Consider the following 14,564-nt stretch of genomic DNA (forward strand, 5'->3'; position numbering starts at 1 on the left):
CTATCTTGATTATGTCTTTTTAAAATTTCAGTCTTGGCCTGACTATGAAGACATCTATAAAAACATGATTGAAGTCGCCGTGTTTTTAGATTTGCCTCGTTTCCCAGACATAACTGAAGACTGCTACCTCCATCCCAACACCTTGTGTATGAAATACTTACTGGAGGTCAATCTCCCTGGTGAGCTGGGCTGTGCATGGGGAGGAGGCCTGGCTGCCAAGTTATGTTAAGCAGAACAGTAAGGCCTTTCTTTCAGCTGCAGACTACTTAAACCACCTGAAGGAGTCCATAGTAACAGGAACTTCATTCAAATGCTTCCTTAAAATAATTCACACCATATAACACAGTTAAAGGGACACTGCTCAAAAACCAAGTTCTGTCTTTGTGTGACTTATGCTTGAGAGAACCTACGTAGTTTCGGTGGCAAGTTGACTAAGTACAGACAAGCAGTGAGTATCTCAGTATGGGCTGTTGATGACCTGCGTGGAAAAGCTGCTCTATCCCCCTGAGAACAGTATTACTGCATAGTGACTTCTAATAAAGAACAAAAATACCAGCCAAAGGTAATGAGAGTGGAGGAGAAAGACCCAGAGTTCAGGGCCCGACTAAGCTAGCAAGGAGACCTAATTCAGAACAACTACAGCAGTCCTGGAGGCTACCTCGCATGGTGCTTGAAGCCTGATAGCATTCACAAGCCCCAGTTTCCAAAGCCACGGAGAACAGTATGGACAATACAGTGAATGTTTGAGGGCATCGAGGACTGTGATAAGAGCTTTAGACACTCATGTAGAGTACATGTGTCAGGTAATCCTGGTGCAGCCTGTGACACTAGCCAGTCCTGAATTTCATACTAGACTAGAAATACAAGAAGCCCAGGACTTTTATTGTCTGCCTGATGTTTTGTTTTGTTTTGTTTTGTATTTTGTTTGTGGAGGGAGAATGTTGAATCAGGGTATGTCTATGTAGCCTGCAAGCTCACCAAATAGACCAGGCTCGCCGTGAACTCATGGAGATCCTTCTGCCTCTGCCTTCTGAGTGCCGAGACTGTGGGTGTCAGTCACTGTGGTCACCTTAGAGTGACTTTTGCTGAGTTACCACGATGCATGTCATTTCCCCTTGCCTTGCTCTATTGTAGATGGCCTCTGTTGAGTTCCTCACACAGCAGGTGAGGGAAAGCAGTACAAAGTAAGATTGTGACAGTCCCTGCATGCTAGGATTCAAATTACAAACCATCCATTCACTTAGGAGTTCTTGGGGAGCTGCCTTAGCACGGAGGCAGGTCTGACTGGGAAAGCCTGCTGGTGTTCCACAGGTCTCCTTAGAAGCCATTGGTATAGTTATGACCTGTGACCCGAGAACCAGCCAAGAGAACCGTGTGATGTGAAATGGGGAAGGAACTGTTAAAGTGAAGAACCGAAGAACTGTGTAAATAGAGGCAACAGACAGTGCAGGCTTTGGGGACATTTGGGAAACTTTTGGGGATAGGAGCTAAAAGCTTTAGTGAGTTCATGACCTCAGACTGAGATGGCTGATTACACCTTATAATCAGAAGAAGGGAGCCCAGTTCAGGAGGGGACAAGGACACTCAGTAATGGAGAGGGTGATCAGATGTGTGTCAGTCAGCACTGACTTGAGTACTTTAGGCAGGTTTGTTCATGTAGTGTTCATAACCATCAGGAAGACACTGTGGTAGCTCATCCTTTAGTGTAACACATCTGAGGTCATATGGAGCTAGTCCCAAGTGACAGGATTCCACACTCTGGTTTTTCTTGCACCATGTGCTCCATGGAGGGAAAGAGGTCTGTGGATCAGACCCATGTAGTATTCATTCTATCTGTTAGAAGAGGCTTCTATGTAGGTTAGTGAGGGATTTGCTTAATAACTTAGAGTTGTCAAAGTATGCCTCTGCATAATCTTATTTTGTCTTACTATATTCTCTCATAGCCCACTTAACAAGTAAGGAGGATATTGCTAGGTACAGGGGCTTATGCTAATAATTCCAAACCTCAGGAGGCTGAGGCAGGAGGATCATGAGTTTGAGACACGTCTAAGCCACATAGAAAATCCCTGTCCTTAAAAAAAGAAAGAAAGGCGAGAAAGCTGAAGCTATGTGGCTCTACCATGCAGCTACCAATGAGAAGCCTGAATACAGGTCCTAGGGTTTCAGGTCCTAAGTCTCACATTACTCAGCCTTGAAGCCACAGACATAGCCCATGCTGAACGCAGAACTTCTTTGGGGAAGCAGAGCATCTAGCGAAGAGCTTTCGGAGCTCCAGAGCGCTCTGAATTCCTGGAGAGAGTTGGCTGGACTCTTTAGGTATCAAGTTGCCGAGATTTGCCCATTACTATATCCACACTGGCCTCAGTTTTTAAAAGTATTATTTCATTAAAAAATGCTCTCAAAATTCCTGCATGACACCATGTTTTAATGAAAGGTTCCTGGGTAATGTGTTGCAACCCTGTAATCTCAGCCTCCACACCAGAGGCTGAGGCATGAGACGCATGAGTTCAAGGCCAATATGGGCGATATCGAGACCCTACCTTACAAAGCAAGTGTGTAAAGATAACTTATGAATATGTATATTACTGTGACCTAGTTAGCCAAGTAATTTAATTTGTATTTAACTGTTTTGTTTTTCAACAGAGGAAATGTACACTTTAACCTGCCAAGTAGTAAAGCTGACTGGAATTGGAGAAGTAGATTTTCTGACGTTTGACCCTATAGCTAAAATGACAAGGACAGTCAAACATGATGTGCAGGCTGTGGCTGTCATCGTGCTTGTGTTGAAGCTGCTGTTTCTGCTGGATGACAAGCTGGAATGGTAGGTCAGGGGCCGGCGGCTCATTATTGCACTGACTCCAGCTTTGAAAAAAACCAAACAAAACAAAACAAAAGGGGGGAACCCTTGCTTTTGCCAGCTACTCAGAGTGTAGGAGCCCTGTGCTTTCACAGCAGGATGTGGGGTCTGCTGTGCTGATGCCATGGGGCTTTCCTGAGAGCACTCACACCTCTTGATCATGAAATGCTTCTGAGCGAGCAGCATTTCTCATCCCAAGGATGTCTGGTTTTTAAAGCACCATACATTGTAAAAAAAATAATTTGGCACCATATCAGGATGCCTTTAGGCTTCTGGCATCATATCTCTGAGATTATTTTAGATTATAAAGGTGCTCTACAATGTTACCCTCTTGAGAGTAACAGGAGTGAAGGCCTTCAGTGTCTTCTTCCTGGACAGTAATTGCCTCTCCAATTTTGGTGCTTTCTCCTCAGGATTCAGATTTAACTGTCCAAGCTGGATACGGTGGCTACCCCTTTAATCCCAGCACTTAAGAGACAGAGGCAGGAAGATCTCTGTGAGTGCAGGCTAGCCTCTTCTCCAGAGAGTTCCAGGCCAACTGGAGCTACACAGAGATACCCTACCTCAAAATTTTTTTATTAATTAATTAATTAAAAATTAAGTGTCCAGACACATGACGTCTAAAGAAGTTGCTTTGTGTGTTGTCCCCCCAGGTCTTACTCAGATCTTGCTGAAGCATATAACGAAGGACACAAAGAAGGTACTTGGACTTCTTTATTAGTCAGATTCAAAGTGGTTGTAAATGACAGATTAAAGGGTAGTTGGCATGGAGGAAAAAGATGGACAGTCACATACATATACAGGGTCTGTATGTGCACAATTGTGCACATGCTTACTTTTCTGTCTGCAGATTTAATTGTAGTGTCTGTGGCTGCCAAGAGACTTGGGTGATGTCTGTGGTCAAGACCCACATGTTCGCTCATTGTTGTCTCTCTCTTGCTGCTTAGCCAGACCAGACCAGGAATTTCCGCAACAGCTTGGTTTCTGTGGCTGCCTGTGCTGGGCCCTCTATGTGAAGTGCTCTTGTTTCCTACTTCCACAGCCTTCAGATTTAGCAAGTGCCTCTTTATTCTCCTGTGAGCAATATTCTGCCTGCTCTCCCCACCCACTCACTGCACAGCAGCTCCCCCTTTCCAAAGCCAGAGCTGATCGTGCCTGCCACCATTACTGCTGTCTAGACTCCACTAGATACTTAGCGCATGGGATTACAAGTAGTGGCCTGAGCACATCTGTCCTTGCAGGGCTGCCTGTGTTTGTAAACTCTGGTGATTTGTCTTGTATGCACTTTGTAAAAAGGCAGATATTTACCGTGTATTAAACACGGGCTTTATGCATGGCTTTGCCAGCTCTTCTCCACTGAGCTATAGCCTCAGCCTCTTTTTTCTTTCTTTCTTTTTTTTTCTTCTTCTTATTTTAAAGACAAGAGCTCAGTAAATTGCCCAGGTTGTTCTGTGTACTGTACTTGATTTAAGCTCCTCCTGCTTCAGCCTCCCAAGTAGCTGGGTTAGAATCCAGTGCTACAGTTTTGGTTCATATTTGCTTTTTATCTGATGTGAAACAGAGTTGCCGGCCCAAGAATAACTCAGTGCTTTTTTGTGTCTATATGAATTCTTACATTCACATGTAGTTCCATTTGCAGAAGGATTTTTGTTCATTAGTTTTAGGAGTTTATTATTCTCAGTTCATTTATGTTTTTCATAACATATGTTTTCCATAACATATGTGGAGTTAAACACTTCTTACTGTCCCATGCTTATAGGAACACATACATGGGGTTGAACTAGAAGTCTTCTGATGTTCCTTGAATGCTGGAAGTGATGTCAGGAGAATGGGGGTCAGAGAACCCAGAGTTGACTTAACTGTTAGCTGTCCTCTGATCTCACAGTTCTCTGGCTAGTTCCCCTCGACCCCCTCTGACTATGCAGTCTACAAGGCTATATCATTTGGTTATATTGGCCATTTGAAAAGATTTGTAGACATTAAAGAGGCCATTTTTATTAGAGGATAATGGACAGTAATCCTGTTTATACTTGCCATGTCTTGGTCTGTTGTCTCTCTAGCCTATGTCTCAAACACACTCCAGCTCTCCACTGCAGTTCACTTTCTTTCTCATGGGCAGAATCTCTGCATTAAGAGTAGGAAGAACAGAAAAAGGTCCTGAGGAGAATGGGATTCATCCACCATAGACCACTCCTCACGCTTATCACTCATTGCTTATCAGCACAATGGCTGAGTATATTGGAGTTCTACCAGGACTAGGCTGTGCATGCCGGGTGTGGGATGGGGAAGGAGGGGCTGGTTGTATGGCAGCTAGCAAAGTGTGTGATCCCTTCTCCAGGAAGCAGTGAATCCTTCAAAGCTGAGGAGAAATATGTAAAAAGACAGTTTTGGGACAGTCTTGTGGGGCTACAAGATTGTCACACCTTACAGCAGAGAGTGATGGCAGTTCTGCTCCTCTTCCTCACTAAGAGACTTGATATAAATGTTCTGTTCAGTCATTAACTCAGATGTGAATAATGGATGTTGTTTTGATACTACAGAACATGGATTTCATTTCTTTCAGAAACTCCGCAGTTTGATTTCAGAAAATGGTACCAAGTTATGAAGAAAACTTTTGATGAGAAAAGACGAAAATGGGAAGAAGCAAGGGCCAAGTATGTCCTCTGTCTTCTGTGTCCTGCTCTGTGTCCTCAGCTCCACATCTGTCAGTGTGTGCTTGGCAGCCAGTGACCTTTCTCTAGAAATTTTTTTAAAATTTTTTATTAGATATATTTCTTTACTTACATTTCAAAGGTTATTCCTCTTCCTGGTCTCCTGTCCATAAGCCCCCATTCCCTCCCCCTCCCCCATAAGAGTATTCCCCCTATACATCCCCCTTATTGCCCCCCTATATTCCCCTGCACTGGGGCTCCAACCTTGGCAGAACCAAGGGCTTCCCCTTCCCCTGGTGCCCCAACAAGGCTATTCTCTGCTATATATGTAGTTGGAGCCCAGGGTCAGTCCATGTATATAGTCTTTCGGTAGTGGTTTAGTCCATGGACGCTCTGGTTGGTTGGCATTGTTGTTTTTATGGGGTTGAAACTAGACATAGTTGGCAGGATTCAAACCTGTGTGAGGAGACCCCAATGAATTTCTAGTCCATCGCCTTAACCACTTGGCTACGACTACAGAGCCTTAGAAATTTTTGTCCTGTACGTTCTAGTTAGTTTTTTCCCCTGGTATTGGGATTCCAGCTCAGGACTTCACACACCATCCTCCAACCCCCTCTTTACTTTCTTACATCACTACTAATTAAACATGTTCATTTTTAGATTTCCTCGTTTTTCTTTTTCTGACCTCTAGGATCTAGCCTAGGCACCACACTATACTTTGCACTTGGGTTTGTGCAGTCTGTGTGAGCCTGGCCTGTGTGTACCAGTCTCCCCATGGTTTTCTCAGAACTGGTCCTGTCCCATCGTGGGTGCCGTAGTGCAGAGACTTTAAGTGCTCTCCTGTGGCGTGTGTAATGGAAGGTTCTCTAAAACACTGACCTCTGAGAAAACCAGAGGAGGACACAGTGGCACCTATCTCAGTTCCCCTCAGTGCTTGTCCCTGGAGCACAGTTCAGGACAGACCCATGACTGTGCAACAGGAAGAGTGTTGCTTTAGGGACAGAAGTACAAGGTCTCCGTCCTCACGGACTTGCTCTGTCACCTGCTCACCTCAGCTGAAACTGAGTTCATTCATAGAAGTCTAAGTGTTAGCTGTTTAGCTGGGAGCACATCTCCACTGATGTCCAGCACAGTCTCATTTCTATTAAAACTCTGAGTCCCACAAGACAGAAGAAAACCCAACATCTGTTTATATAAATTTACACTAATATTGATATAATCAAATCATTTTATATTGTTTAAGAAAAGGCAGTCTCTAAAGTTCTTTGAAATGGGAAGTCACTTTAGTTCCCTGCTGAGCAAATCAAACATGGCCGACCCTCATGGACTACTAAGAAACCATTTTCAAGTTTCAAGGTGAAGCTTTTATTTTCCCCCTAAACTTCAGAGAAACATGTGCAAAGGCAGATAACGTACTATGGAGGAAAAGAAGAGTGACAGTTTTTTGCTAGGTGGCTCTGGGAATAGGAGCAGTGGGGACAGTGCATCCTGACAGGTAGGTGGGCTCAGGTTCTGACAGTAGAGGACAGGGTGTGGAGTGTGCTCTGACAGCCCACTGATTCCTCTTCTTTGTTGGGTCCCCATGTTCTATAGTAGATGAGTAAGAGTTGTCCTGGGCACTTGGGGAGTCAGCCTCTTTCTGTGGTGTCAGCTGGGTAACTTTGCTGATCCTGAGGGCTGGGTGTTGCAGGGCCATGCTGTACAGTCTCCTTGACTTGCCCCAGCAGGTCACCCCTTACGTTTCAGACACTCCCAGTTCATGCTGCAGTGAGAGTGAGTTAGTTACACGTCTAAAAGTCCTGACATTTAGCTACTTTAGGGGAGTATTTAGCAACAAAAAGGAGTAGGTATTTTTAAAAATCCATTTTTTAGAGACATTAAACCCCAGGGAAGAGGTTGTTTATAGGATCCCATACCAAAGCCATCCTCCACACAGTGTTAATAGGCACAGGTGGTGGTGTCAGTCACTGCCACCTGATGTGTGGGCATGGAGTCCTTAGGCATGCTGAACACCTTTTTAGTGTCATCTATGCCAACCCATTTTCACATACATTTTTATTTTTTTTGTCTTCCTTTGTAAAGGTTTTATCTATCTATCTATCTATCTATCTATCTATCTATCTATCTATCTATCTATCTACCTATCTATCTATCTATCTATCTATCTCAGTTTATTTATTTCTTTTACTTGGGATAGAACCCAAGCCTCCCTATTGCTCTGGGCATCATCTTTCGAGCTGTCAATGATCATTAACACATTTTCTGCAGTTAAGCATACTACTTTGCATGAGAGTTTGAAAAATGCTAGTAAAAAATAGTAGTATAAAGCCAGCTTAGTGGGCTGCCTTGATGGCTGTCAGTTTATCACAGGGGTTGGGAAGAACCTGGGTAAAAATTTAAAAGCACATATAGAAAAACTCATTGCCAGTTAGGGGAGATGGCAAGCATTAGGACATGCATTCTAATCCCCAGCACCCATGTAAAACCCAGATATGGTGATTCATATCTGGAACCACAGCACTGGGGAGACAGGGACAGGAGGAGCCCTAGGGCTTGCTGGCTGCCCAGTCTAACCCAATCAGCAAGTTCTGGGTCCCCATGAGACAGACAGACAGACAGACAGACACACACACACACACACACACACACACACACACACACACACACACACACACACACACGAAAGAGAGGGAGGAAAGATAAATGATAAAAAGAAAAAGGTTGCTGATCTTTTGGGTTAGGTAAAATTTTCTTTGATATAAATCAAAAGCATGATCCAGAAAAGAAACATTGGTAAATTGGACTTTAGAAGTAAGGATTCCTTCAAAAGTGCTTAAGAGAAAATGAAACCCTGGGCTTAGAGAAAGTAATTGAAAACTAGGCATAGAGGTGCACGCCTTTAATCCCAGCACCCGAGAGGCAGAGAGACAGGTGCTTCAAGGTCTGCATAGTGAACCCCAGGGCAGCCATTGCTGCACAGTAAGACCCTCGGCATGGGGGAAAAGCCAGAGGGGGGGGAGGGGGGGAGAGGGAGGGAGGGGGAGGAGCTGGGGAGAGGGAGAGGGGGGGAGGGAGGGGTGTTGCAGATCTACTAAATATCCCATGAATATCAGACGGATATATCTGATGAAAGATTTTTATCTATAAAATATAGAGAATTAATAATAAAACTAGGAAAACAAGTCAAGTTTTCAAATGAAAAACTGAACATGTACAGGATACACAAGAAGAGACACGTATCATAATTAGAAGGGGGTCTACTCTCAAACTACAGTTGTTCCTGCAAGTATAGGATCTGGAATGTACAGCTACTTTGAAAAGCTCAAGTGAAATAAAAATGTATGTTTCTGCAGAAATCCATATAGAAATGTTTGTAGTGATCTCCACTAGTGACTGGGTAAATAACTGGCATATCAATGCCGTGCAGCCCACTGAGCAACACAGAGCAAAGCCTTCTGATACACAGGAGTTCGACTCCTTATATGATAGTGGAAGACCCACAGGTTGCATAGGGCCTGAGTCTATTTATGTAACATTCCCCAGTGGCCAAGCTTATAGGTTGCCCAAGATCGAGGGTGTGGATCTGACTAGAAAGGGCCTGGCTTTGGGGATGATTGGACTGGTCCGTGTATTAGTCACAGTGCTGATTACATAGCTGTGTGTGAATGCTAATTGGAAGTGTCCTGAAAGAGGTTTCATTATATGTAAATTATACCCCGATTCTCTTTTCAATCAGTGAAACAAACCATATCAAAAAGAGGGAAGCATCTAGAAAGGGTCTAGCTAGAGTCCAAGGCCTCTGTGGTATGTCTGTTTGGGAACTTTTTTGTACTGTGAAAAGCAGGCAAAAGAAGGCAAACATCTGGAGAAGACTGCATTTCAGGAGGCTGTCCAAACAGTTGGAACATTGTAATCCCCAACCCATGTTCTTGGGGTGTGGCCTGGGGATGGTAGTAATGCCTCCTTGATTGTGGTGGCCACTTGTTTAGGTCTTCATTATCAGTGCACAAGAAAAACCTGTCCAGACCTGTCATTCCCAAGGAAAGCTTAACAGTGAGCATCCCTCGGGATTTGACTATACAGGGCACTTGTAAGAAAATAAATGATAATTTTTAAAAGTTATTATAAATAAAAATAATAATTAAAAATAATTTAAGAAATTCACCAGAGATCTAAATGACAACCTTATCAATGTTTTAAGTATGGTATAATTTACCTAAATTTAGTTTATACATAATTTCCAGGAAGGCAGTATTATATAATATTGATACACGTCCACTTCTGATGCTTACAGAATTGCCCAATATCATTTGGTGGTTGCTTCTCTTTTTAAGACAGAATCTCATGTAGGCCTGGCTGCCTCAATGCACTGTGTAGCTCAGGCTGGCATTGAACTGAGATCACAGGGTGTGCCACCCCCCTCTGCAGCTCTGCAGCACATAGCAGCGCACATTGCCTGTTTGTAGATTAGTCTTACCGTGTAGCTCTGGCTGGCCGGGCACTCGCCTCTGCATGCTGAGCACTGGGATTAAAGGCATGTGCTACCCCCACTGCGAGCCTTACGATGTAACAGTCCTGTAAGAGCAAGAAACAGCACAGATGCTAAATGTGTCTGTTGGCTCCTGTATTCATCTAGTCATTACTAATGAATACTTAAGTTGAATGCCTACTATGTGCCACCCCATCTATTATTAGCAAGGAACCTAAAGGGGACAGGGACCCCACAAGAAGACCAACAGAATCAACTAACCTGGACACTTGGGTCTCCCAGAGACCAACGCACCAACCAAAGAGCATACAAGGGCTAGACATAGGCCCCCACACAAATGTAGCAGATGTGCAGCTTGGTGATCATGTGGGTCCCCCAACAATTGGAGTAGGCTTACCCTGATTCTATTGCCTGCCTGTGGATCCTGTTCCCCTAAACGGGATGTTATCTTGTCTGGCCTCAGTGGGAGAGGATGTACTTGAGGTGCCAAGATTAGTTTGTACCCAGGGGGCCTCCCTCTTCTCAGAGATGAAGGAGAGGGAGGGTGGAGGGAGCTGGGAGGGGGATGCTGTAATCAGGATGTAAAGTGAATGAATGAATAAATAGACTAATGAAAGAAAAAAGGAATATATAGCCATAGTGGGTGTTGGGGAACATAGACATGAATGGGAAGACCTTGATCCCACAGCATAGAGGCATTAAAATGGTGTGATTCTACAAAAACAAATACAAAACCAAATACTTAAGTTGAATGCCTACTGTGTGTCCTAGAGGGCATAAAGGAGACAGAGACAGTTCCAGGACCTCCATGGTCAGTGGGGCTGCTAGACACATGCAGAAGTTGAGCAGACCCTCTGACTCAGTCTCCTTCTGTGCCGTGGTGTCTTTATTATTTTATTTTTTTAGTAGCCTGAATCAAGAAGGTGGATTTTTTTTTAAACTGTGGTTTCTGGAAGGCTCCTACTTAAGGAAGTGAAGAACGGAAATGAGCTTTGAACCATGGAGTTATGTTGTCCCACAGTGGTATCCTCTGCTGGGACCAGAAATGGGGTGTGCCACTATTCACTTCTGGTCACCAGTCAAACATAGGATGCCAGATAGCATTTAGCCTATGGCCTGGGGGGGGGGTACCCTGTGGACCAGATCATCCCAGCACCCCTCTGCACTGAACACGCCTAACTGGCTCCCCTCAACAAGATCAGATTTAGCTCTGTCTTGCTAGCGTCTGGGTCTTTCCTTCCTATTCTCAGTAGGAAGAGGGTGGCTTCCAGGCACTGGGTAACAGAGAAATGGGTACCCGCTGTCTATTGTATGTGAGTTTCCAGACCAGAGGGCATAGACCTCAGTGATGAGCACTTAAGGCAAAGAGAAAGAGCAGTGAGAGCGAACAGCAAGGGAGTGCGTGTGACGGAAGCCAGCTCTCTGTGCTGTCGAGGTTGAGTGGCCCCTAAGGCCTTGACTCCTAGGAGGAGCACACCACTGGCCGCTCTCTCGGGGGTTTCCTTCCGCAACAGAAGCACTGACAGAGTGTAGACAAGCACCCAGAGCTGCGGAGTTTCAGGTGCTGCCTCTGTCTCTGAGCATTGGGGACCCACTTCTCATTCTGCTTCGTTTCTCTTCTGCCTTGTATAGGTATGTTTGGAAAACCAAAAGGCCACTCTACCGTTCACACATTGATAAGTCAGTCGCATATAAGAGAAGAGGTGAGTCTGTGGTTTCCTTTCTGTGCCAGGCAGCAGCACAGTTGGGATACCACCCATCTCCTCATGAAAAGCAAGGGCATGTACGTACTTTCCACTCAGGGGGGATGCTTTTGTGTCCATCTCCTTCCAAAGGAGAACTCACGTAGGAATCATATTCTGGGAACTTGCCTCCTTCTTCATAGCAGAGCTCAATTTCTCAGCAAAACTGAGGTCCTCTGTTTCCATGACTGTGAGAGCTCTGTCAGGACGCCCTGAGATCGTCCTGTGCTCTTTTAAAATTGCTGTTAAGTAACTTCCTGAGCCCCTCATGCAGCTCCGGCCTCACCTAATGCTCCAGCGTATGTTACTGCAGTTAGGAAACCAGCTGGGTGCGAGTGTGAACTAAGGACGCTGAGGGAGGAAGGGGCTCCAGAGTGTAAAGCCGGACTGCCCACCACCACCCCTAAAGCAATCCGTTCCCGTGACCCAGGCTTTCCTTGTGCACTAACATTTGTCTCTTCCTCCATCTCTAGAAATGGTGGAGAATCTTCAGAAACAGTTTAGTGCCCTGATTGGTTCAGCACCCGAGGTGGAAAGGCAGGCCCCTTCAAGTTTTCAGCTCAACTGGACTGGAGAAGACACCGGTAGCCCTTGTTTCCATGGACACAGCCTCCAGGGGCTCCTGATATCGAAAGGCCAGGCCTTGATAACCAAGAACTCCCTGTACTGGCTCAGTACCCACAAGTTCTGTAAAAGGTGTGCATGCTTTTAAGACCCCAGAAGCATGAGGCATGATGACGTCTCCAACTCAGCTTGGAGTTTCTTTCTCTTCCTTTTGGAGGCTATGATACAATTACACTATTTCTCATCTCCCTTTCTTCCTCTAAACTCTTCTATATACCTCTTCTTGCTCTCTTTCAAATCCACTGGTTTGTCTCTTTTTCCATTAATTGTTACATATATGTATGTATATACATGCATGTGCCTTAATACATAAACACACCCTACTCGGTCTGTATAGTATTATTTGTACATGTGTTGTCATGGCTGACCATTTGCTGTTGGATAACCAGTTGCTGTACCTTTCTCCGGAGAAGTCCGTTCTCCCCCATCTCTGCATTCCTTAGTTGCCTGTAGTTCTTTGTGTAGGGCTGAGTTCTCATGGGCTCCCCATCCACTTAGGCATCTCTATTGTCATTGTCCTTGTTCAGTTCTGGTTGAGGTAGCCATGTGAGGCATTATGTGTGTAGCTTCTGACGTTAGGAGATACAGCATCACAGCAAAGGCTTGATCCTCTGCTCTCGAAATCCCTGTCCTCCTCTGCTGTGTACCCTGAGCCTCAGGTGCCTGAGTGCCTTGGAGATGCACCCATTAGGACTGGGCTCCACGCCTCTGCATCTTGATTGGTTGTGACTTTCTGTAATAGTCTCCATCTGCTGCAAAGAGGAATTTCCTTTATGATGAGAAGGAGGAGGAGGAAAGGAGGGGGAGCGGGAGGGGGAGGACTACACTTACCTGTGAGCATAAGGACATACGTTTAAGAGTAACTAGGAATTATGTTTGTTTAGTGTAAGTGGTGACGGTGGGATTTTCATTCCTTAAAAAAACAAAAAAACAAACAAAACTACCCAGGGTTGGGGAGATGGCTCAGTGGTTAAGGGTACCTGTTGCTCTTACAGAGGTCCCAGGTTCTGTTCCCAGCACCCACATGGGCATCAGGTGTGCATATGATACATAAATGAAGACAAAATTGTTATGAAATAAATCTAAAATAATAAAATACCTCAGGAATCTAGGACCACATATATAACATGGCTCACACTGCTCCAAGCGGTTAGTGTTTACCTGTCTTTAAACCTGACTGTGGGCTAGGTCAAGCATGTCAGAAATAGAGATTGATACAGTGAGCCCTCCTGTCCCAGCTCAGTGATGATGGACAGTGTGACGAGTTTTCTCTTTTATAATTAAGGAGCTCAGCAGAGTTCCCAAGTCTTTCTAAGCATAATAGTGCTTAAAGCTAGCTGTATCTACTGGTGAAGGGATTGGGGTAGGCAGTGCAGTGGTGCCAGAGCTTCTTAATTACTATTTAAAGATAACATGCCTTTTCCTCTTTCCATTCCAGCTATTGTAAACATGTGACAACTTACGAAGAATCAAATTTTTCTTTGAGTTACCAGTTTATACTAAACATTTTCTCCTTCTTACTGAGAATAAAGACCTCTGCTCTCCATGAAGAAGTGAGCCTACTTGAAAAGAAACTTTTTGAAAAAAAGTACAATGAATCAAAAAGGAGCTCAAGATCCAAGAAAGTGAGAAGACATTGAGAAGCCAGAGGGGCTTGCTCTGAATGGTGCGCTATTGGATAATGATGTCTTAGCACTATGTTCCAGGGAACTATGTAAAGTCTATTGTTGGACAGGCATACATTTTGACAGGTGTCTTTATATGCATTGTAAAATAGGTGAACTTTGAATTATTTTCATGAACACTTTTTTTCAGAAAATTAAAATATTATATAAATGATATCTGAAACTTGTATTCATTGTATTTTAAAGTTAAACTTTGTTTTTACACTTTCCCTTTCTAAGATGGAAACTAGCTATGTAGTTGAGACATAGAACTGGATGTACAGCTCAGGCTAGCCTGGAACTCACTCTTGTAGCCCAGGCTGGCCTCAGTGCATCTCCATCTTGAATCTGGGATTATAAGCATGCACCATTGCAATTGGCTTTGAATTTACCTCTTACTTAAACTTAATCCCAGACTGACCAGAGGTCTAACATAATCATTCACCTACACATATGTGTAAGTGTTCTGAGGAAATAGTATGGATGCCTCGGTGTCCCTGGGGTTGCAGAATCCTCCCAAGCATATCTCCAACCTAG

General features: G+C 44.3%; 1 protein-coding gene across 5 annotated transcripts in view; it reads left to right on the top strand.

Annotated features, from left to right (window-relative positions):
• Positions 1-14,204, top strand: part of Taf1b (TATA-box binding protein associated factor, RNA polymerase I subunit B) — a 77,639-nt gene extending 63,435 nt beyond the window's left edge. For all 5 annotated transcript variants that reach the window (XM_063262520.1, XM_039112967.2, XM_006239995.5 and 2 more), the window contains 7 exons: positions 32-179; positions 2,644-2,821; positions 3,511-3,557; positions 5,421-5,511; positions 11,630-11,700; positions 12,213-12,435; positions 13,802-14,204. In XM_063262520.1, coding sequence (XP_063118590.1) covers positions 32-179; positions 2,644-2,821; positions 3,511-3,557; positions 5,421-5,511; positions 11,630-11,700; positions 12,213-12,435; positions 13,802-14,003 — 960 coding nt within the window. In that variant the 3' untranslated portion in view covers positions 14,004-14,204. The remainder of the gene's footprint in view (positions 1-31; positions 180-2,643; positions 2,822-3,510; positions 3,558-5,420; positions 5,512-11,629; positions 11,701-12,212; positions 12,436-13,801) is intronic.
• Positions 14,205-14,564: the final 360 nt, after the last annotated feature.

Source organism: Rattus norvegicus, chromosome 6, assembly GCF_036323735.1.
Source record: "Rattus norvegicus strain BN/NHsdMcwi chromosome 6, GRCr8, whole genome shotgun sequence".
Lineage (NCBI taxonomy): Eukaryota > Metazoa > Chordata > Mammalia > Rodentia > Muridae > Rattus > Rattus norvegicus.